Source organism: Salminus brasiliensis, chromosome 15 (assembly GCF_030463535.1).
Source record: "Salminus brasiliensis chromosome 15, fSalBra1.hap2, whole genome shotgun sequence".
NCBI classification, from domain to species: domain Eukaryota; kingdom Metazoa; phylum Chordata; class Actinopteri; order Characiformes; family Bryconidae; genus Salminus; species Salminus brasiliensis.
The window spans coordinates 20,262,581-20,285,737 of NC_132892.1; the positions used below are offsets into that span (position 1 = coordinate 20,262,581).

The 23,157-nt window shown below is 40.3% G+C and overlaps 1 protein-coding gene across 1 annotated transcript in view; it reads right to left on the minus strand.

Moving 5' to 3' along the window:
* Positions 1-531: 531 nt before the first annotated feature.
* Positions 532-23,157, minus strand: part of LOC140535796 (heparan sulfate glucosamine 3-O-sulfotransferase 3B1-like) — a 30,155-nt gene continuing 7,529 nt past the window's right edge. Inside the window, exon 2 of the mRNA XM_072657304.1 lies at positions 532-1,324. Within this exon, the coding sequence (XP_072513405.1) occupies positions 706-1,324 (619 nt within the window). The 3' untranslated portion in view covers positions 532-705. The remainder of the gene's footprint in view (positions 1,325-23,157) is intronic.

The following is a 23,157-nucleotide window of genomic DNA, read 5'->3' on the forward strand; positions in this document are numbered from 1 at the left end:
TAATAGCTTTTGGTGTGGCTCTGAGATTTGTGGTCAACTAAACAGAAAAAAATAACGAAGCCTGCTTCTCCCTGCGCTGGCACATGACCAGTTTGGGGCTGTTGCGATTACTCTATTACCGTGCAGTTGCATGTTTGCATGTTTTCTATTTCTCGTGCTGATGATTCTCAGAGTGAAGTCATTCTAATAACTTTAGAATGATGGAATTATAGAAAGGCTTTGCAAGGTTTCTTACTGTCCCTTGAATGCATTGTTTAATTGATTGATCATTGTACTCCTAAAATAAAAGTGCCATAAAGGGCTCTTTGGAACCACCTTTCTTAACCATGACGAAACTTTACTAAAGGCTTTAAGAATTTCTGTGGGTGAGGGGGTGCTCAATTCTGATCCTGGAGATCATCCACCTTGCAGAGTTTAGATCCAAAGCACCTGACTCTATCGTTTAGATGCCCTGAAGGTCTTCTTTACCTGGTTTAAAAGTGTTAGATTACTGTTGAAGCAAAACTCTGCAGAGTAACAGATCTCCAGAACTAGGATCAAGCATCCCTGCTCTACATCATGTAAAAGTTCTATAACAGGTAATGTTTTTTCTTATAATCTACAGCCAGGCCAAGAACCATGTAGGAACCTTTATTTTTAAGAGTGCAGATTACTTGATTACTAATATAATCAATAGTACCAGCCTGAGACCTGTTAAACAAGTCTTCATTCCCAGCCAAAGTCCTGGCCCGTCATCTGATAGAACTTCAGATTGAAGGGTCTGTAGAAGTCTCTGAGTCTGAGCAACACTTCAGATGGTATTTGAGGATGGGCTCTGCCTTTAGACTTGCCCAGACACCTCGGCCTGCTGCTTCCTTCAGGCTTCTTCAAGCAGGGAAAACCTTTAGTCTGGTTGAAGTAGAAGTGCTTGTTGGTGACCACCCTCTTCAAGCCCAGAAAGTCCTGCACCCTCCCCATCTCACCCGCCGGGTCCGTTACAAGTCTCTCCCCACTCACGAAGAGTAGTCGCGAGAGAGGAAAATACCGGAGCCAGTTCTCCAGGTGCTTGGCGTAGATGCCGATCCGCACTGCGCTCCATGATGTGTCGATTAGACCTGTGGTGGAGTTTTTGAAGACCAGGCTCTGAAAGGAGGGCAGTCCGGGGCTTTTTGACAGAGTCTGGGTGTAGTCCGATACGGCCCGGGTGACGGGGTCTCGTACCACCACAATGAGCTTGGTGTGACGGCTCATGGCGAAGACGCGACCAGGGACTTCTCGCGTGACAAAGTAGCTGGGTGTCTTCTCCATGGTGATCTGTCCTTCCAAAGTACGGGGCATTAGATTCCTGCTAAACACAAGAGATCAAAATTAGGGGAACGCTATTAGAACCATACAGTCAAAAAGTCTGAGAAAAAGAGAAATCTGAAAATGCTGAATTGTAGAAGCATTAAGCTTTAATATCTTGATGTTTAATAATTTACGCTATAAGTTGCAGCCATTGCTGACGTGCAAATGCACACATAGCTCGTCTAGTCCCTGTACAGAAGGAATGCAAATAGGAATAGGACTCTCTGGAGCAGATAAACATGAACCTATTGGCACCATGCCTAATGCTAGGTGTGGTCTAGAGGGGTATAACCCCCCCCCACCCTCTACACCCCCCCCCCTACCAATCATTGAGCTATGGAGTACCCTGGAATGATGATTGTGCTTCATCCAATACAAAAGAAAGATACAGTTTTAATACCCTTAATTTAGGAGGAAACAATGAATCAGCAGGTGTCCCAATACTTTTGCCCATGTAGTGTATATTGAACAGCATATTTCTCACTTTATTACTGTCTGTTACAAAGCATAATCCAATTTCTGTCCACTAGCATAGTGAAGGTACATCATATGCACACCTCTGACCATGTCTGTGCAGAGCCAAGACTTCACATTCATCCAACTCCCAGTAGTACAACAAGCATGTGCCTGGCTGCATCTGAATAACTGACAGAAATGTCCTTTCCTCTCGTTTCCCTCGATGTCTGTGCCTGATCTGGTAGCCATGTGGATCCGTTTGCTAGTCAGCTCTGCCAATAAAGTTCTTTCCTTGCCCGTTGAATCTTTAGTCACTCATTATAATGGCAATATAATGCTAGCTACACTATATGGAGATAAGTATTGAGACACCGACACATTACCATGTTATACCTACAGGGGCTTTTTTAACATCCCCTTCTAAATGTGATGTAATCAAAAAATCGGAAGGCCGTACAGAGGTAGGAAACATTGGTGCGTTTAAATGGACGATTACGGCAAATGATTTTTGGTTTTATTTATTTATTTATGTATTAATTTGTTTATTTATTTTGTTGATGACTTTAAGGCCAAACCAGTAAAATACCTAAGAGAGGCACTCTACCCAGCCTCAAATAAACTGTCTGCAAATCCGAACCCCATAGCATACTTTCACTGTACACACAGAACATCAAAATAAAAATGTTTTATTAAATAGGACTGCTGGGCTTCTCAAAACTGTCACCGGTCCCAGCTGTCAGCATGAGCACAAAGATCAAGTCTTTGCCATGTGTTCTGCATTTCAGTTTGTTACTGGGAAAAAGATTCCATTTTCCTCTTATTAATAAATATCTAACGAACATCTCTCTGATGAGGTCAGCCCTGTGTTATTCAATCATCTTTTAATAATCCGAAGCCTTGGAATTACATAAACACGGACATTTACTTTATTAAAAAGCCACCCTTGTGAAATGAACATTAGCGAGCCTGAGCAGCCAGAAGAAATACATCGGGCTGGTTTGGATAGAGAACCTTAAAACCTCAATAATCTCTTGGCGGTCGTTTCCTGAGGGACTTCCTCTGCAGGTTTTAGGAAGGATCTCTTTGAGGTCCTGTCTGTGCCGATCTGAGAGCAGCCTTGCCTTGTCTCTTGTGCTGATCAGTGTCACCCTCTGAGCGCAGTCCGGAGCTGATCTCAGAGCAGAGCGAATTTCTACCCAAAGCCACTGAGCTCAACAAATGCACTGAAGGCCACGGGCCTCCCAAGCTGTGGGAAAGCTCCAGCTCCACTGGCACCGGGGGTTTATACTGTCTGTAGGGAAGACTCCATGTCCCTCGTTTGGTTCCACAGTCATTGACAAGGTCTCTCATTTGTTTTCACGACTTGGAATGTAATTATGACCTCTTTCAGTCCACTACAAATACAGGTTTCTAAGTGCTTCCTGACTAAGACATGCCGTTAGAGGAAGGGAAAACCTAGAAATTGTACATCAGGTGGAGGTTCTGTATACGTCTGTACAAAACAGATCTTTAAAGAATCCCCCACTGGACGATTCTAAAGGCCAAATTGGTTCTCCTAAGCTGAGTGTTGTGCTTTAGCATCAGAACTGTAAGTAAAGTAAAGTACACTGTATGTTCTGCTTGCTGTGCGTTCTAGTAGTAAATCTTGTGGGTATATCTGAGAATCAGTTTCCATGTATTGGTTGATGTTCAGATAATATGCATAACGTTCCTCTGGCTGGAAAGACAGCAGAGTGAGCATTAGCGGGATGCATCAGTTTAACATGCATAGTTTACTCTGTTGATTCAACATGTTCTATTTAATGTAAATTATCCAAAGAAAATTTGCATTCCCAACCGCTGATGCAATTTTAGGGCAAAGTAGGGGACATGGGCCCCTCTGGCTTTGATTTTACGCTTCATAGGGGGGTTATGGGTTGGTTTTTTATCATAATGTTCTTTGTTTCAAGGTAATTGTATCAAAATGCAGAACACCAATTCAGTTCAATTCAATTATCTGTGTTCATTTGTCAGTAAAGTATTTTTAGTTTTGGGAACGGTACTTCAGATATTTCAATAATGCTAGTTTTTGTCTAAGTGGGAATGTTGTGTGAGAAACGTTCTACTGATGTTTTGATGCAGAACGTTATTACGTCACACATTTTCAGAACGTTCCTGGAACATTATTATTATTTCTGTACTATTATAGGCTAACCATCCTGAATCTTTTTAAAAACATCGCTGAACGTTCTTCTAATGTTCTCTGCTAGCTGGGCTGCCTCCACCTTAAAAAAAACCCTCCCATGTTCATACAATCTAAATAATGCTTTTGGCACCTTTATTTTTATATTTCCAGCTTCAAAGCAACTCTGAAAAGCAGGTACACGTATGTGCCAGAAGAATTACTCATACGTAAAATTACCTATAAAGAAACCCAACTTCAATGGTTTATTAGGAGTTTTTTCCTTATATTAAGATAACCCATAAAGATCTTCTAATTCTAAAATCTCATGCAAATATAGTTTGAGCATCGTCTCATTATTTCCATGGCGAGCATATGTAGCAGATTAGCTCCTGGTTGGTCTGGCCCGGTGCTTTGGTTGTGGCAAGCCGTCTCCTCTCCTTCTTTCTTTCCTTCCAGCTCTGAGGTTAACCAGCATGTCATTGCCATGAGGTTAATGCAGAGCTTTAATATGAATCATATTTCTGTGGGAGACCTCCACTTTAGCTTCATCAGAAGGAGAGAAATAGCGCTAATCATATGCTTAGAACGTCTAACCCAAGTACAGAAGACGTTTCTTCGGTTTCTAAGGCCCGCTCGAAAGCTGGAGCCTTTTCCCCTGGGAGCATGTGCGGCATGTGTTTGATAGAGGGTGTGTGTCCAGACAAGGGTAGACAGTCGAGTTGCACAATCTCATGGTTAATGAGTTCATGTTTTTCGTTCTCTGTCTCGCGTCTCAAGGGGTAGCGCTGTTTGGCTGTGTGTGAGTACACATGGCTAAGTGCGTGTTTAATTCAGTGTAATCAAGCTAATGGAAGCCATAGTGGAGCATGCCTTGTCTGCTGACATCATGTTTACATTTCAGAGAGCTGGCTTGTAATCAGCAAATAGTTTGGACACTGCCAGCTCTGGAAAAAAAAGGCCCTCGCGTTCACCCATCCCACCCCCTCATCTTCAAAGCAGAAAACGGCCCACGATAAAACGCTGGTCGGCTTGTTTCTACCTTCATTAAAGAGCCTCTCACTACCTATCTACCCCTAACCCTCATTCTGTAAGATTTCCAACCAACTGTACGGCCGCTGCTCTTTATCCACAAGCATCTGCAGCTGCTCGCAAGATATGGAGGCTAGCGACTGTGCTGTTTGTTGTGATCACACCTTGTGCAGTGTTAGCGGCTAGCATCTGGGTTAAGAATGCCAGCCTGCAGCCATGCTGCACAGATGTGTTCACCAGCATGAGGCCTGGCTGTTAGCTAGCTCTCTATATAGCAGCCAGCAGCCAAGTAGGTGGCCTGCAGAATGAATATGCAATTAAACAGAACCAGGCCATCGGTGGACAGTAGTCTGAATGAATAATCACTTAATAGCTTGTTCAAAAGGCAGCTTTACACACTGCTGATCGGCTTCTGTAACTGAAGACGTCCTAAATGAGCTTTTGCTTCCATGCTCAACACAGCAGCTATTCACAAAGAATCCGATCTCAAAGATCTGAACTTGGATCCGTATCTGTAACTAAGATCGCCATGAATAGAGGAGGAATCTGATCCTAGACCAACAGCTCTTGGTGCTTTTGTGAATTCCAGCCCTGGAGAGTTGGGCTTGTGTACAGAATAAGATCTTTTAGGTAGCCACAGTTTAAGGACTCTCAAGCACTGAGATGTACCAGATTTACCAACTGAAGGGCCACTATAGGAAAACAAACCATGGCTATAAACCATGCTCCATTAACCCAACACACACATTGAAGTATTGCTACACTAAATATCCACATGTCTACCCATGAACCCATTGCCACTGTGCCTAATGCCAGGTGTGGGCTGGATGGATAAAAAGCCTCTTAGCTAAGAGCTGTGGAGCAGTGCAACTCTGTTCTCTGGAATGATGGTGCTCCATCCAATACTTTTGGGATAAGTGGGGAGTTGAGGATGATTTGGGGTGGGGATCATGAAACAACCTGACCACATGGGCGCTCCTGTCACAGAATGCAATCAAATCCTCACAGCAATGATCCTAGTAGAAATCTAGTAGAAAGACTTTCCAAGACAGTAGAGACAGTTACTCCAACAAAAGCAGGATCAACTCTTTTTTGAATGCCCTTGATTTTAGAAGAAACAATGAATGTCTCAATACTTTTGTCCAAACTTCTAACAGTTATTTTATGCATTATATCTCCATCCACTTAAATTCAATATGGAACGTCAGTAGTAACGGTAGTTTCCCTTTTTTCTCTCTTTCTTTTTTTTAATCAAGGGAACCAATCTAGACGGCACACCCCCTAAATGTCTGGTGCTTGGGCAAGCTGAAGTACCACAGGATGCTCCCCCAGAGATTTGGGCCACATCTGGCAGGATTGGGCCTTAGAGAGGAAACTGACTAAAAATGAGACTAGAAAGGAAGCTGCCCTCTCTGCTGGTGGTGGGAAATCTATTACAGTGTAACCAGTAAAATTACTAACTTCAATAATTTAGTGAAAAGTTGCCACCCGAGTCTGTGTTTTCTAAGCTAAGATACAAGTTTGTCCCATTAATGACTATACTGTTTCCTATACTGTTATAAATGTAATCAATTTACAGTTTATTAGTAATTATTTGTTTTATTTTATTGCAATAAGTGGAAAAGTTCTGTCAGGAGAGAAAATTCTAAACTTTCAATCAATACCACATTTGTGTTGATATGTAAAAAAAATTATAATAATCATTATCATAAATATAAGAATTCATATTTTTTTTGTTTTGATTAAAAACTGATAGAAGTAACACTCTTCAAGACCGTTTACTTAAACCTGACTGAAATACAGTGGCTCTTTTTCAATTTCAATACATAAGTCTAGTGTGTGTCTTCCCCTTTTGAAGGGCTGAATACACTATTAAAAGTATAAGATGCCATAAAGGACTACCTCAAGAGGTGCAAGCTGAAGGTTTGCTATGGCTCTCACATCATTGAAATTTTGTGGATAGACCTTAAAAGAGCAGGGAATGCAGAATCTCACTGAACTATGAGTCTTTTACAAAGCTGAATGGGTGAAAATCCCCCAAACAAGGCCTACAAAAGCATTTCAAAGCTGAACCCCACTTACCAAAGGGGGTTGTCATGGAATTCGGGAATGAACACAAGTTAGACCGTCAACTCTCTGAGTAACTTTATTGAGAGCAGAGTAAAATGCACACCAGCTTACAAGTTCTGCCCTGCCTTCAAGCGGGCCCAACATATATACCTTGTGATAACCACAGCTCATTGTTTAACGCACACCTAGTTGTCAACGGCGCCATTTCTGACACACATAAGTGACAGACAGACAGTTCGCCTTCACATATGATATGCACATACACAGGCAGTGCCTGTACACCATATCTGCAAGGTCAGGCCAGGCTGACCCAGAACATCAGCTCCTCATTAGGGATGAACCGAGGTGATATGGAGTTCAGGACATAGCTTTCAGCAATAATATTTTTGAGCAAACAGATCACCATAGTATTAAGTGTAACTACATGACTAAAGAATATAACTATATAATTAAAGAACACAGCTAGTAATTAGAAAACTCACACTGCCATCACAGGGGTGTTACCAGGTACTGGCCATGCAATACTTGGAAATGAAGCTGAAACCTTTTTTTAAACTGTAAAAAATTGCTTGGGTTTTTTTTATTTGCAAGACATTGTACCTCTTCATCTGCAACAGTGTAATTATTATATAAACTGTGATATTTATAAATCAGTCAGTGTCTTCCAGTGTCTTCTTGGTAGTTATTTAACAACCTGGCAGCAATCTCCACCTTGACGCAAGTCTACATGACTGCCACAGAGACGTATAATAAAAATATATATTTCACATCAGTGGAAAACACAAACAGAGTGCAAAAAAGAAATAACTGCTGACTTTTGACAGTAAATAGTATTAAGCCCTATTAAATAGTCACATTAAACCAGACTCTCACACACTCCTAAATGCCAAAGTGTCTCTAATACAATAATCTCCATTTTCTCCCCGCAAAACTAAGAGCCAAAGTCATTTGGAATGCAGCACTGTGCTCTCTAAATTGCTCTCTAAAATAGGTTCCCCATCACATAAACTCTTTCAAGTACCCATGCTGTCCTTCATTATCTGCTTAGAAACCACCCAAACGCCTTAAAAACAACTCGTGTAAACATGGTATCAGGCTAAGTGCACTCTGCAACTCTAAGTGTACTCTAGAGCACGCAGGCTTGTCATTGCAGAGGCAGATGGAAGAAGCTCCTGGAGACTGTGGGAAGCAATTAGGCGGCAGCTGGAAATGCAACAAGCGAAGAAGCCGTAAAAAAACAACACAACTGCGTGGAGGGGGCAGGCGGTGGTGTCTGTTTGCTTGTTTAGGCACGAGCATGTATGGTTTAAAAAAGAGCAGAAATGCTGGCATTTATCAAACCGGGGATTATGACAAGACAGCCCTCACCATGTTGCGCCCTGACACACGACACGCTCCCTGCTTTGGAAGATGGGCCATAAATTGGGCCTGGCTGTTTGAGGAGACCTGGTCTCTAGGGGCACTTTAAAGTAATTATGAGGGGGCAATGATCACATAACATTTAGGCCTTAGGAGTAGAGTACAAGCCCGAGGAGCTGTGTCATCTCTTCATGGAAGACACTAGCTCAGCTGTAATGACAGTATGTGTGTGTTTGCATTCCAGTAACTGGAAACAGAGCGATGGAGAAAGACAGATGTACAGGAAATAAGACTCAAGAGGACAAAATAAAAAAAAATACTAATGACTACTACACTAAAGCACTTAATTCACTATAATATGTTTAGTTGTTCAGTAAAACACTAATATTAGAATACATAACATAACATAACATTAATACAAAGCGTAGTGGTTTTACATCCTTAACACATCTCCAGAGTTCTACTCATGGGAGCCTTGTATTATTACAGTCATCATTCAACACCTGGTTTGGTAATTCAGGGCTTGATGATGTTAGATCAGGTAAGCTGGTGATGGATATAAACGTATCCACCGCTGGCTGGGGGCGTCCAGAGAAATCTGGAACTTTCTTCTTTTTAATTTAGCTCACAGGATCTCAGCTAATTTCTTTAAAATAAGAAGTTCTTGTTCATGTTCATTGTATTTATGTTTACCTGCATCTGAAACATCCCCATATAAATTCCCAACAGTATTTTTTTTATGTACAATAGAAAATATTATAGATATTATAGAAAATAAAACAATGCACAATTTGATTGTGCTGTTATTTGTTGCTCTACGTTATAGTTTGCCATGTTTCGCCAACCCTATAAATTATTTTGATGCAGATTTTTAATGGAAATAAGTTCAGAAAGTTTGTCTAGTTTAAAGAACACTGTATTTATCGAACCGTATTGAATTTGCATCAGTTTATTAATCAGTTTTTAATACAGCAAATGCATTCTTTCTGCTTTTATAAAGAAACTGCATACCCGCCGCTGCAAGATTACTGCCGTTGGCGCTTCAGAATTTAAAGAAATGTCATGGAATCGCAATTACAAAACTCAGCAGAGGGCATTTTCATTTGAAATTGATGGATACAGGAAGCATAGACATATGACGATACCCAAGCCAGCCAAGTCTTCCTATCTCTACTCACCTTACAAGAGGGAGGCAGAAATAAAGAGAGGGATAGGAGAGAAGAGAGAGAGGTACATTAAACTAGCTAACAATAAATCCAAAAACCTTTTTTTTTTTTTTTTTTTTTTTTTTTTTTTACAAACCATTGTTTGTAATAGAGCCGTAAGACACACGAAGGCTCTTCTTGACTTTGAGCACTTTTCAATTTCCAAATTTTGACAGTACTACATTAAGTCATATCAAGACCACAGAAGAAAGAGAAAGGCATCCTAGCCCTGTACTGCTTGTACCTTTCAGCTGGAAAACAGCCAGCTCACAGTGAGGGACAGATGCCATATGTATAACATGGATCTGAATAATGGATTTTAACTGCATTGCACTGTATTCGTTTGTATTTTACTCAAATACATTTGAAAATAATTTAGGTTAAATGTCATACTGTACTGTAATGGAGTCATTTCTGATCATTATGTTGCTTAGCGACCTCAGCTTCCTGTTAATGAACCAGACTGCTTTGGCAGAACAACTGTTTTATTGCGATAAAACTGATATTGGACACAGGTGTGGTCCACCATGTGTTTTGTCACGTACATCGCTTCCTAAAATCCAAATGTGTGTGTGGTTATAAAGCAAAGGGCCTTATTACACTATTATAAACAGCATAGTAGATGACAGTGAAGCAGTGTCTGTTTTTCTGTTTGTGTGTGTGTGTGTGTGTGTGTGTATGTGTGTGCTGGCTGTAATTGCCTCCTGCCGTTATCTTCTGGGAAAATCAGCTACCAGTTCTAGTTCCGCTCTAAGGCTGCAGTGTTACATGGGGGTGTGTTGAGGTTGAGTGAGTGTGTGTGTGTGTGTGTATGTGTGTGTGTGTGTGTGTGCATTGGGTGGTGGTGGTCGAGAGACAGGGGTTATCACTAATTTGCAGTATTGACCGCAAGCCCAATGACTACTAGAGACAGGAGAGGTCAGAGAGAATTTCCTCTTCATAACGGTGAGTCATGAAAGCGCCTTGACGTCTTGACGTCTCGCCATCCTGAAAGCACCCCCTGACTGCTTTTTACACCGCCATGTCCACAGTCCTGCACTGTAGTACAGTTAGGCTTCCCAGAGAAAGAGGTGCTTTGTAAAAATCTCGGGAAAAATTCAATAAATAAAAGCTCTCCAGATCAGGCCTTTGATTGGACAAAGGAAATTTTGCTTCGCAGCCCACAAGCTTTCTGCCAAAGCCTCAACGACCCCACCCACCCAGCGATGCATTTTAAGTCCAATCTTGACTCAAGCCCAACCGGACCCAAACCACACCAAAACTGACCAGACCAGGCCAATCATCACAGTAACAGTTAACCCTTTCTGCAGTGCTTTCATAGGCTGCTGTTTCTTCTGTTAGTAATGCAAGACCTCACTAAAGTCACTGCATTTACTTGTAATTGTAAATCACAAACCACTTATTTCTGGTTGAAAAAAAAACAATAATTAGTGGCTTCTGAATAAGCTCTAAAATAAGCACAGAACATCCAACAATAAAGGAAGCCTTGTGCATCTTTTATATAACCATAGGAACATGGTAGATTATAGATAACAGCAATGAAGTCTCAAAAACAAGAATCTGTGCAAACAAGCAGATTTAAACCAGTGGCACCAAAAAATCAACCTGTGGAAACTTGGCCTTGAGGGGATTTTCAATCCATTGGCAGAATGGCCAGCAGGGAGCCTGTGGCAAGAGGTTAAATTAACCCCTTTACACAGAAAGGCTTATTACACACTAAGGTGTATTATTCAGTAACTATAGGAACTTCTCTACAAACTGGTGGGGCTATTCTCTGGTAATAGAAGAATAGTAATTTGGGAAATGATGTTAGAACCAAACCTGGCATGCTATATAATGGGTAAAAATATAAGAAATGTCTGCTATGTGCCCATTAAAAGGTCTAAGCTCTCACCTAGTTGCAGTTTTATATTCCAACACAATGTTCCATTAACAAACCAAATTTGTTAACGTTTTTTTTGTAGTGCTTATTGAGCTGATTACACTAGCCTTTAGTCTGTAGAGCCAGAACCACCAGATTCAAGAACAGTCTCTTCCCGCATGCCGTTAAACTGGTCTCACCAGCAACACCAACCACAACCTGAACATACACACATACATAACAGACTTCAATTATGTTGGAACCAAACCTGGCATGCTATACAGTAGGTCAAAATATAAGAATGCATGCTTACTTATTAATTAAAAGGTCTAAGCTACCATTAACAAATGCTGCTTCAGCTCCCCTTTTTCTATTTTGGACAATACAATTTCCTCTTTCAGCTTCAGCCAACAAACATGCAAAGATACAGAATATCTTGGGATCGTTCTGAAGTCCATGACTATGTAGATAATGAGGTGACACTGCTTAAACGTAACCTTTCTAAGGCATTCTGATAAAAAAAACAACATGAAGCACATGTGAAACTTACACATGCTATAAATGTCCTATACTCGTGCTATACACGTCAAGGCGCTATCTCCAACGATCTACTTCCTAATTAGAAGCCCTTGATTCCTTACTAAGGATATCCTTCATTTCCTCTTCCTGCCAGATCTTCATTTCCTCTTCCTGCCGGCAGTTCTTAATTGCTTTATTTTGGTCTCAAAACAAGCGTTTGACTACTTGAGCAATTGCTCTCTTTTTATCTGTCTGGTACACTCAACAAAGGGGGTCTTCAGGGGTTCTTTAGTAAAGGCATGGGTATAATATAGAACCACGACAACTCAATGAAGCATCTGGATGCCTGAATAGTTCAATAGTAGCAGGTTAGATGTTTCTTAAGGTTGGTGGAAAAGCTTTTGCTGAGATTTAGAAATAGAACCTCTTAATTAAAGCATGTAAAAAAGTTGAATATGATTGATACTACCCCTCTCTACTGGGTCAATTCATACTACAGAAGGCTAGTAGTAGTAGTAGTGGTAAGGTAACAAAAGCAACTAACAGAGGGGGGTAGTGTTTTACAATATAGACTTAGTAGGTTTGGTCAAACAGTCTTCCCAGTTAGAGCCACCCATTACTGGAATAGTTTACCAGCTGATCTGGCTGATGAAGACAGAGAGCGTTAATTAGCAAACTTTTAAATAGAAACTTAAGAAGTGGCTTAAAGCAAACCAAAATTGCTATCATGTGTAACAGTATTTTATGTAAAAATGAATAAATAAATGAAGTCTGTAGAGCCAGAAGCACCAAGACAGTTTCTTCCCGCGTGCTGTAAAACTGGTCTCACCAGCAACACCAACCACAACCTGAACATACACACACATACACACACACACTGCTACTGATTACTCTGTTCCTCCAGTTCACTCATCATTCATCATACCCACACTGAGCTCCACTAGCTCAGGAACTGTATGCACCCTGCACATTAACTGGAACACCCTCTCTGTACATCTCTGTGTACTGTTCTCTCTATCTGATCATCAATATGTGAAGCTGCTATAATACCAGACTGGTCAACCTCAGCATACACTCCTGAACACCTTGTTTACCTCTTCATTTACAAGCACAGCACATTCCTGCTCTACAGATTTATTCCATTTGCTGTTAGTATAGCACCTTAGTTAGTATGAGCATAGTAACTTAGTATAGTAACATAATCAACCAGCCTTGATGTACACATCCATTGAGCTTGCACTATTGTATGGCCTACCTATTCTGCTTCAGAGATTTAGCCTCACAATGTTTCATTGTACTGTACAACCCTGTATTAGTATAATGCCACTTCACTGAACTGAATTGATAACCTGCCCAGGGACTACAGATGAAAATGAGCTTATCAGCTAACTCTGGCACATTAACATTGAAGTGGAAACTGGATGTGCACCTGGTAAAAAAATAATAAAAAAAACATACATAGAAACAAGGGTTCCATTATTTTTATCAGTCAAACAAAATGCTTTTTTTATGTATTTGAGTGTATAGAAGCTCTAATAATGTTTTGAAGCCAACATAATGTATTGAAGTGATTATATTTCCACATAATTAAATTTACCAACATAATGGTGTCTTTCAGTTTACATATTTAACCAGGAGGTCATGTTCTTCTTATAGCCTTCTCTTGTTTTATGGGCACCAATTACTGTTTGAATTCTCTGAGTGTTGGGCAGCTGCTTATAGAAGCCCAGGGCTGCTGATTGTTGAGACAAGATTTGAGGAATATTTAGCTTTCAAATTTGTGTCACCTGGTGCTTCCTAATGAGGTTTTTGAACAAGCTACAGCCAGAGCAAACAAATAAAGATCTGAGACCTTGGGGAAATTATCAGAGAGCTAAAATCTCTTGAGATTGTGCTTCTTTTTCATTATAAGAATAATAGAAACATAATACAGTAAATTAGCTTCACAATGTTTCATCTTCAACATTATACTATTTGGACATCAGTTCATCTTCTACTCACTGAAATATTCACAGTAACAGATTTTGTTCCGAGGTGCCCAACCTTTTGCATGCCACTGTAGTTTATTAAGTGATCGCTACTATTTCTAGTGTAAAATATCCTAAACAGTAGCATAACAAATATGAATCATATCAAGGATCAACTGCTATGAGCAGTGTGACCCCTGACCCCAAAGCACATGTATATTGTGTGTAGATACTTTGACCATCAGGCCTAAACACAGATCTGAAATGTAAACATATACGGATATTCCATTAGTAATAATATATCATGGAAATGGAATAGAGTAAATAATCATTGTCATGTAAAAACCTCCAAAATCTCGAAAATGGCAACTTTGTAACATGATTTTATTTTATATTACATTTTAAAGCATGTTTGAAGCATTTCTATTGGTCCATTCTTTAAGACATTTTGACACAATGTGCAAAAGAACGGACAGATTCACGGTATGTCAAAAAAGTAAAAAACGCCAAAACGGAGCCACGATATATTACTGTCAAATCTACTCCTCAGTTTCCCAGTCGTAAATGAGTTAAATGAGCAAATGTACACCACGCTGAGCTCGTAACTGACTCAGTAGGGAGTGGCATAATGACATCGTAAAGCTGGACCGAAGGAAACCACTTCCCAGCCATGGGTTAACAGCCCACCCTGACAGATTCCTCGCACCCTTGAGAAGCTGCATTTTTAGCAGTCAGGGACAGGACAAAGTGCTTCCAACAGGGTTAGACTGTAACCAGCTGTTGCAAAAAGATTCATCCTACTGATGGTCATAAACCAGGGTGGGCGTTTACGTGTGTGTGTGTGGAAGTGTGCGGAATCATGTGGAATCAAGCTGGACTCAGCCTAGTACATTCTGAGGGTCAGTTTTGGTTCCCTAGAGCGGGCATTCTAAGGGAAAAACAAATCAGACCACCGGCAAATGTTTGTTACCTGGGATACCATAGCGACCGCCTATCAACCCCATAACAACAACCTGTGATACTATTGAAACTGCTTGGCAACAACAAGCCAACCACTTGGAACAGCCACTTGTTTCTTTTGGCTCATGGCAAAGTTTATACTGACTCTATCCTGAGTAAAAATCGCAGACCTATGGCCCTGAAGCTACGCTGTGGTAAATGAGATGAGTGCTAGCATGAAGAACATTTTTGAAGTGTACAGAACCTCTGTATAATGTAAAGGTTCCACAGCGACTGCACTTGTTCTGAGAGTACAAGATGTCTAAGGCAAGAACCAATTAAGAGGGAACCAGTTAGGAGAGTAGTGAGCAGACTTCAACCCTGCATAAATAATATCTTTGGGAGTGACACCATATTGAATAATGTAGCATAGTGGGGAAACAACAATGCCATTCCCATAGCAGACTAAGGTTCGACTCCCTGTCTGGGCAAGCCCACCAAGCTACACCAATAAAAGTCCTTGGGCAAGATTCCAAATGCTACAATCGCCTACCTGTGAAACATGATTCCAGTTGACATAAACTCCAGTCAGATACCTCACATGCAAATCTATAAGGCTATATCTAATATTTCTCATTTTGAAATATCTGTATTAATACATTGATCAGCCATAACATTACTTGTTTTGACGCTTGTTGGATTAGCTCTATTAGATCATCTCCATTTACCATCTAGGAACACTTTGAAGTTCTATAATTTACATTTACATTTATGGCATTTAGCAGACACTTTAATAACAAGATTACTCATATTAAGAGGTGGGCAAATGTAGAGTTAGGAGTCTGGCCAACGGCTCTTATTGGTGTAGCGCAGCATAGTCACCCAGACTGGGAATCGAACCCTGGTCTCCCACAGGGTGTTGTAACTCAGTGGCAGGTAGTGGTGTTATCACACATATAATGACAGACGGTAGCCTCTCTGTTCTCTGCATACTTTAAAGGAACCACTTTTGGGTCCATGAGCCTTCTAAAGTCCCTATGAACCTTCACTTAATGTTCCTTGAGGTTCCTTACCCATTTATCTCTATTACAAACATGGTTCTTTATGGAACCAAAGGCTGACCACAAAGTTCTTCTATGGCAGCGCTCAAGGAACCATTTGCAGCACCTTTATTTTTAGGAGTGTAAAGTGTTTGATTCCCAACGCTGCATTCAAATACCCATGTAATTGTAACTCACTCTGGATAAGAGCATAAGTCATATGGTTTAACACATTGATAACATTAACATTATCACAACACCTCCTTGTTTTGACGCTTATTGGATTAGCTCCATTAGATCAGCTCTGCTTTCCATGTAGGAGCACTTTGTAGTTCTATATTTACAGGCTGTAGTCCATCTGTTTCTCTGCATACTTTGTTAGCCTCCTTCCACCCTGTTCCACCACACTACACCAATAGTAGTCCTTGAGCAAGACTCCAAACGCTGCATTCATTCAATAGCTGCGCTATTTGTAAATCGCTGTGGATAAGAGCACAAGTCAAAATGCCATGTCTGACACAGGAGAGGCGATGTTGTTTTCCACTATGCTACTTCAGCCACTTAGAAATGCCTTAGGTAAGACAGATAATGTAGACATATTGAAAAAAAGGAAGACGTTTTCTCTGGCCAAGATATGACTTTTGTGGTACATGTTAAATAGCTCAAATACTAAACCAGACGAAGAGGTTACGCAGATGAAACAGAAACGGAGCATGATATGGAAAAAGCATGATTATGGAAAAAGCAAGCCGCTGGTGGTTGAAGCATGCTACCTAATAATGCTGATACTGTATTCAAATGAGGTAGTTTTCCCTGCGTTCGTTTGAGGTATAGTGCCCTTCAGATGTTTGAGGCTTGGCTGACATTTCACACGTACTGCTGACGGGGTGACTGAAAAGCAGCTGTTAAGGAAGAACTCAAGCAGCTGCGAGACGACTGGGTGAAGCAGGTTTGAAGTTCTTCGCTTTCTCGACTCCGTCTCACTCATTAAATACGGGCGCACTGAGCTTATTTATGAGCGAGGAGCTAACCGCACACTTATGTATGCAGACACTGAGCATAAATCGCTCTTCTTGAGGGGAATTCGCCCTTGACAGTGATTTTCCAAATGCAGCTCTAACCACATCATAAACGTAATTATAACCACAGAGCAAGCTAAGCATTTTTCTCATAGACCTACATTACAGTACAGTTCATTCAGGTGTGTACCAGAAAATAAGTGTGTGGGAGGGGGGGACAGGACCTTTTCACTCCCTTTTTCTTTTTTTGTCAACAAATAAAAGAGTGACACGAAGAAGGAAGGTGTAAAGGTGTGTGTGTGTGTGTATGTGAATCAGTAGAATCAGTAAACACACACAGTCTTTACGTGCTGCGTTTACAGTATACCTTTTTCATAATTTGATTGTCGATGTCAATCAATATTACAATCTATGGACTAAAGTATTGGGACACCAGCTCATTCAGTCTTTCTTCTAAAATCAAGGGTATTAAAAAAAACTGCTTGTACCTGTCTCTACTGCCAAGGGAAGAAGGCCTTCTACTAGAATTTGTAGCATTGCTGTGAGGATCTGATTGCATTCAGCGACAAGAGTGTTTAGTGAGGTCAGGATGTTGGATGATCACCACCCCAACTCATTCCCAACTCCCCAACTCAGCCCAGAAGTACTGGATGGAGCACCATCCATCATTCCAGAGAACACAGTTCTAGAGCTGGGGGACGTGCCAAAAACTTTGCCTAAAAGCTCATCCAATTCAATTGGCTAATACAGCTGTGTGCACATATTTTTGGCCAAAACATAGGGTCCAAAAACTTTTGCCCAGAAGCTCTTGAAAACTGTGAGGCGGGATACATAGCGAAAGTCTAGTAGATTTATTGTAATGATATATAGTAATAATAATAATAATAATAATATAAATTGGATAACAATATAGTAAGCAATATAAGAATGACCAATATAGTAATTACCTAATCCTTTGGGGGGAAGGGGGGGGGTTGATAGTGATGTCACATTATTGTATCAGTAGAATCAGTGAATACCATCATCTCTACACACAGTGTTTATGTGCTGCGTTTATAGTAGGCCTTTATGTTCTAATAATGCAGATGAATTAATAAAATAATTAGTATTTTTTTAATAAATAATTAATTAATAATACATAATTAATAATTATAAAATAAATTAATAAATAATTTGATGTCAATCTATCAGCTGCTTGCTATTACACTATATGGACAAAAGTATTGGGACACCATCTCATTCAGTTTTTCCTCCAAAATCATACATAGCGAAAGTTTGGTAGATATATAGTAATAGTAATAATACTAATAATAATCATATGAATTGGACAACAATATAGTTAGCAATATAAGAATGACCAATATAGTAATCACTTAATAAAAATAAAAAATAAAAATAATAATTCTTAGAGCCAAGTCTAGGGTCAGGGTTAGGGTTTGGGGTTAACACTAGCCTTAACCCTAACCCTAACCCACAATCACATCTTCCATTATCATTGCATGGTAGGCTCATATGTATTTGATAAAAAATCTAAAATTCTGTTTGCATTGCTGAAATCCCTGGACTTTTGTACTTCATAGTAAAAGAATGGTTATATAAAGTAACTGCTTGTACTAATACCAAATCTACCACACCACCTACCCACACTGGTCCCATTATCATTACCATTAGCATTTAGTCTACATGTCATTTTTTTTTCAAGCTAGTGTACGACTGTCACAGTAGACTAGTCATCGTACAAGGCCTCCGTTCAAGGCAGGCGAGTTCAGTGAGTTGGCCACCCAGGTTTCTGCAGTGTTAGCGCACCTGTGTCCAGATTCAGCTGACCTCACTTTGGCCTTAGCCACTCTGCCACTGGCCCCCTTAGCCACTTAGCCACCGGAGCTAATGGATTGAGTTCCTTCATTTCAATGGGCTTGTTCTGGATGTATGGCATTAGTGTGATACTGTAGACTGCGCAGTTTGCAATAATGCTAATCGAGCTAACAACCACCTAAGACGAGGTGAAGCATTTTGCCTGAAGGCCAGGCCAGGGCTAAATGAGGGGAAAATGAAATATTTGCAACACATGGTGAAGTGATGTACGTGTTCAAATTTCAGAGAACTTCAGTGTGCTGTGCTTCTAACCCAAATTCAGCTGACAATGGTAGTATTCTACATATTACTGCATCCCTTGTAGTGCTGGGTGGTACTGACAACATTCAATATCACACTAATCTCATTGCATCAGGTGATATTAATGTCTGCATCGATGAAGCTAATGACTCCATGCTGGCTGGATGCAGCGATTCTACGCTGAAAGACAGTTTTGTAAATCTGGCACTTAATCGGCCCTAACATTAAACATTGATTGATTATCTTCATCTACAAGGGGCATCTGTCAAGGGGTGGATATATCCGGCATCGAGTGAACAGTCAGTTTTTAAAGGTGATGAAGGTGTTAAAAGCATAAGAAATTAACGAGCATAGGAATGTGAGCCACCCAGACAAGGGCCAAACTGTGATAGCTGGGTCAGAACATCAGGTCTTGTGGGGTTTTACTGGTATGCAGTGGTCAGAGCCTACCAAAAGTGCTCCAAGAAGGGACAACCGGTAAACCAGCGAAAGGATCATGGGCAACTAAGGCTCACTGATGCGATCCATGGAGGCCCCATCTCACCTCACAATGTGCTCACAGGACTTCAAGCATCTTCTCCTGTGGAATACATGCCTCAGATGATCATCAGATCTGTTGTGGTGGCACAAGGAGGACCGGCTCAATACTAGGCAATACTGGTACTAATGTTATGGCTGATCGATGTATTGTCCAGCACATTTACACTGCTTATCAATTATTACAAGGTCTATAACCCAAACCTATTTAACAAGGCCTGGTTTCACCGGCACTCAATGCAATATGCTGGTCTCATATCTGTGTGTTGGAGCTCTGAGCTGTGATATGGAGACAGGAGGAAGGTTTTCCACAAACCTGATTAGTCAATGCCTATTAATGTTAGTGACCTCCTTCATGCAATCAATACTCTGGCACATTAGCAGTATCTGCAGGAGCATCCTCAAGAACATATAGCGATGGTGCAATAGCCTCGCAAGTTATTGAACTTGTCAGCTTAAACAAGGGTAGGGTAACTTTTTAAAAAGCTCAAATATAACATGGAATTTAGATCACTACAGTACATTTCAGCTCCATTCCTTTCCAAATTGCAAAAAAAGCACCCTCAAACAGTGAGGTAGAGCCTGACTGCCAATCGAACGCCAACTGAGACACCATGCTAATGATTTATCAACAGCTAACTTCAGCAGCAAACCCATGCATCAGTGTTGAACCGGTATCAATTTATGTAGATCACTCCTACTGAATCAACACTGTTTACCCAGAGGGAATGTTCAATGTATTGTGCTTGGATCAGCACTCGCCGTCACTTTGTGTAGAGCAATACCACAAGGCACTGCTTGTAGTAAGGTCAATCTCCTAACATGTCAACGCATCGATCACATGTTTGTAGGTTTTTTCTCTTATCCTCAGTGGAAATCCATATTCATCCACAGGAAGTGATTCGCATTTCCATGACAGTTTATCGGCCGTTATGTCGCCTTCCATAACAGTGTATTAACATTAATGTACACAGCCAACACTCACTGCAATCTCTCTTGACCTCTTATGCAGTGCCAATAAAAAGGATTCACCCCCCTGGGATGTTTTCCCCTTTTATTGCTTTTATAAATGAAACCAAAAGTCTATATGATTTACAAAAATGTACAGAATGTGTATTTCTACAGTAATGTTAAATAAATTATATAATATATAGATATATAGAATGTAAAATAAGTGACTGCATAAATATCCCACCCTCTGGCCTAATTTAGGTTCAGGCAACGGGTGCTAGTAGTCTCACAATTAGTGAAATAGAGTGCACTTGACTGTCTGGAAGGTCCAGTAGTCCAGTAGTGGTGTAAATACTGTTATAGACACAATAGAGCTTCATACGAGTCCATTTGAACATATGTCTAATTAACAAACATGCAAACAACTGCTGTCTGAAGAAAACCCTAATTTAACATATGTTAATATATGCTCTTAGCAAAAATTCTACATAAACAATGACCCATTTCCTTTTTTTTATGTAAATTTGTCCAATTTTACCCATTTTCTTTCAATTTGGCACTGCCAATTAGCACCCTCCCCCATTCGTAGCGCCCCCCAGCACTAGCAATGCTCCCGACACTAAGAGAGCAAGGGCATATCACATGTCTCATCCGATACATGCAAAGCCAGCCACTGCCACTTTCCAAACTGCCGCTGATGTGCCATTTGCGAGCAGCCGACATGTTCGGGTCCCCTGCTCCATCGCACCAGCCAACAGATGCCAGCAGCATCGCTTTAAGAGAGGTTAGAGGAGAGAGCACGACCAACTGTGCTCTCTTTAACTCTGGTTGCTGATGGCAAAGCGGCATGACTTGGGATTTAAACTTGCAACCCGTATTTGACAGCGTATTAGACTGCTGAGCCACTCTGAGCCGAAGGACCTATTTTTAAGGATGTGGCATAAATATGAGATTCAATCTGTAGTGGGGACCTTTTTGGCGCAGCATAGAATAATTTTTATAAAAATAAAATTTAAGATTCTTTATAGAACTGTATATATAAGAGGGCCTCAATCATGCTGAACAATCATTAGCCCTGCAAGGAGGAATTTAAGAATTCAAAAGGTTTGTCATTTATCATAGCTCTTTAACTATTAAAAATAGCTAAAACCATTTTTAAATAACCCCTTAAAGCAAAGAAACAAAGGGTTTTACAGAACCTTCAGTGGCTTTCCATCTTACTATTTATCCAGCCAATGAACCGCTGTAGCATTCAGATAATTTTGAGTTGATTTAAGTTGTTATGACTCTGAATGCAAAACCTCCTCATTTTCTGAGGGTGTACACGCAGTCAGACCAGGCCTATCGGTCCGTTCTTCATGTAAATGAACTTAATGTAAATGTAAAAATACAAAACCCCGCCTTTGTACAACTTCTGTGTTCTTACTCCGCACCATACACAAACCTATAAACTGACCCCTGCTATCTTTTCGCAGCCATTCTTAAAGTGCTCCATTGTGCCTGTGAATACAATTGACGGCAGAGGAACGGCAGAACACACACACCAACGAGAAAATGCTCTTAATGTGTAACTGCTTACAGCCAAGCACCTTGGAGCACCGTAAACAATGTCAACAGTTGATAAGGGCAGCAACGCTTGTCAACAAGATTGAATATGCGCAGGTTAATTAACTCTCGTCAGGCAGCAGTGTAATAAAGTCAGGTAGGGAGGGATCGATGAGCACAGGGAATTGATCTGGAGATAAACTTTTACACCAGCTGGGAATTTATGTGAGTCGTGAAAACACAGAAGATGAGTAGTTTTACGGCCATGTTAGATAGGAGATAGGAGGCCCATGGAAGGAGAGAGCTGAACGTAAGTGCAGTCACAGCGATTGACTGGTCACAATGCAGGACCTTGTCCAGGGCATCTTGCTCGGCAGCCCGGCATATAAGAAGTGTGGTGACACGCACATTTCACGAGATGACATGTTTTGTTGTTTTCACACCACAAATACATTGCCAAAACAGGTCGGCACTGTCTGGTGTATAATAGTGCATAATGAATGCATTCATAAACTTTCATTAAAATTAAACAAATATATATACATTTAAATACACAAAACATTTACTAGTACAAGGAGTACAATGGGATTTTATTCTATTTATGTTTGTGCTTTTGTCTTTTAAGAAATATTAGGAGTGTTTCTAAACATAACAGTAGAAAATATGTAGGTTTATTAATCTGTTAATAATCCAGTTATTAATGCAGAGACTACTATGAATCATTTGGTAATAATTTGGCATATTATGTCCCACAGGGTTCTATTTTAGGACATATGAAACTAATGTTTAGCATCAGAGTATTGCAGTTATGAGGGTGAAGAATTGAAGTGTAGACCTACATTCAAGGATTTAAGGAGTTAATATTCCATTCAGATTTCTGCTAGTATGACTAAAATTATGAATAATGTATAGAGCAAAGTATAGCTATACAAATTTTACTGAATGTACTGGATGAATTTATATTTTATTTTAAACACAATATTAAAATAAAATTCATTTATTTAAAATTAATTTCAAATTACATTAAATAATTACAATTAATTTTAAATTAAATT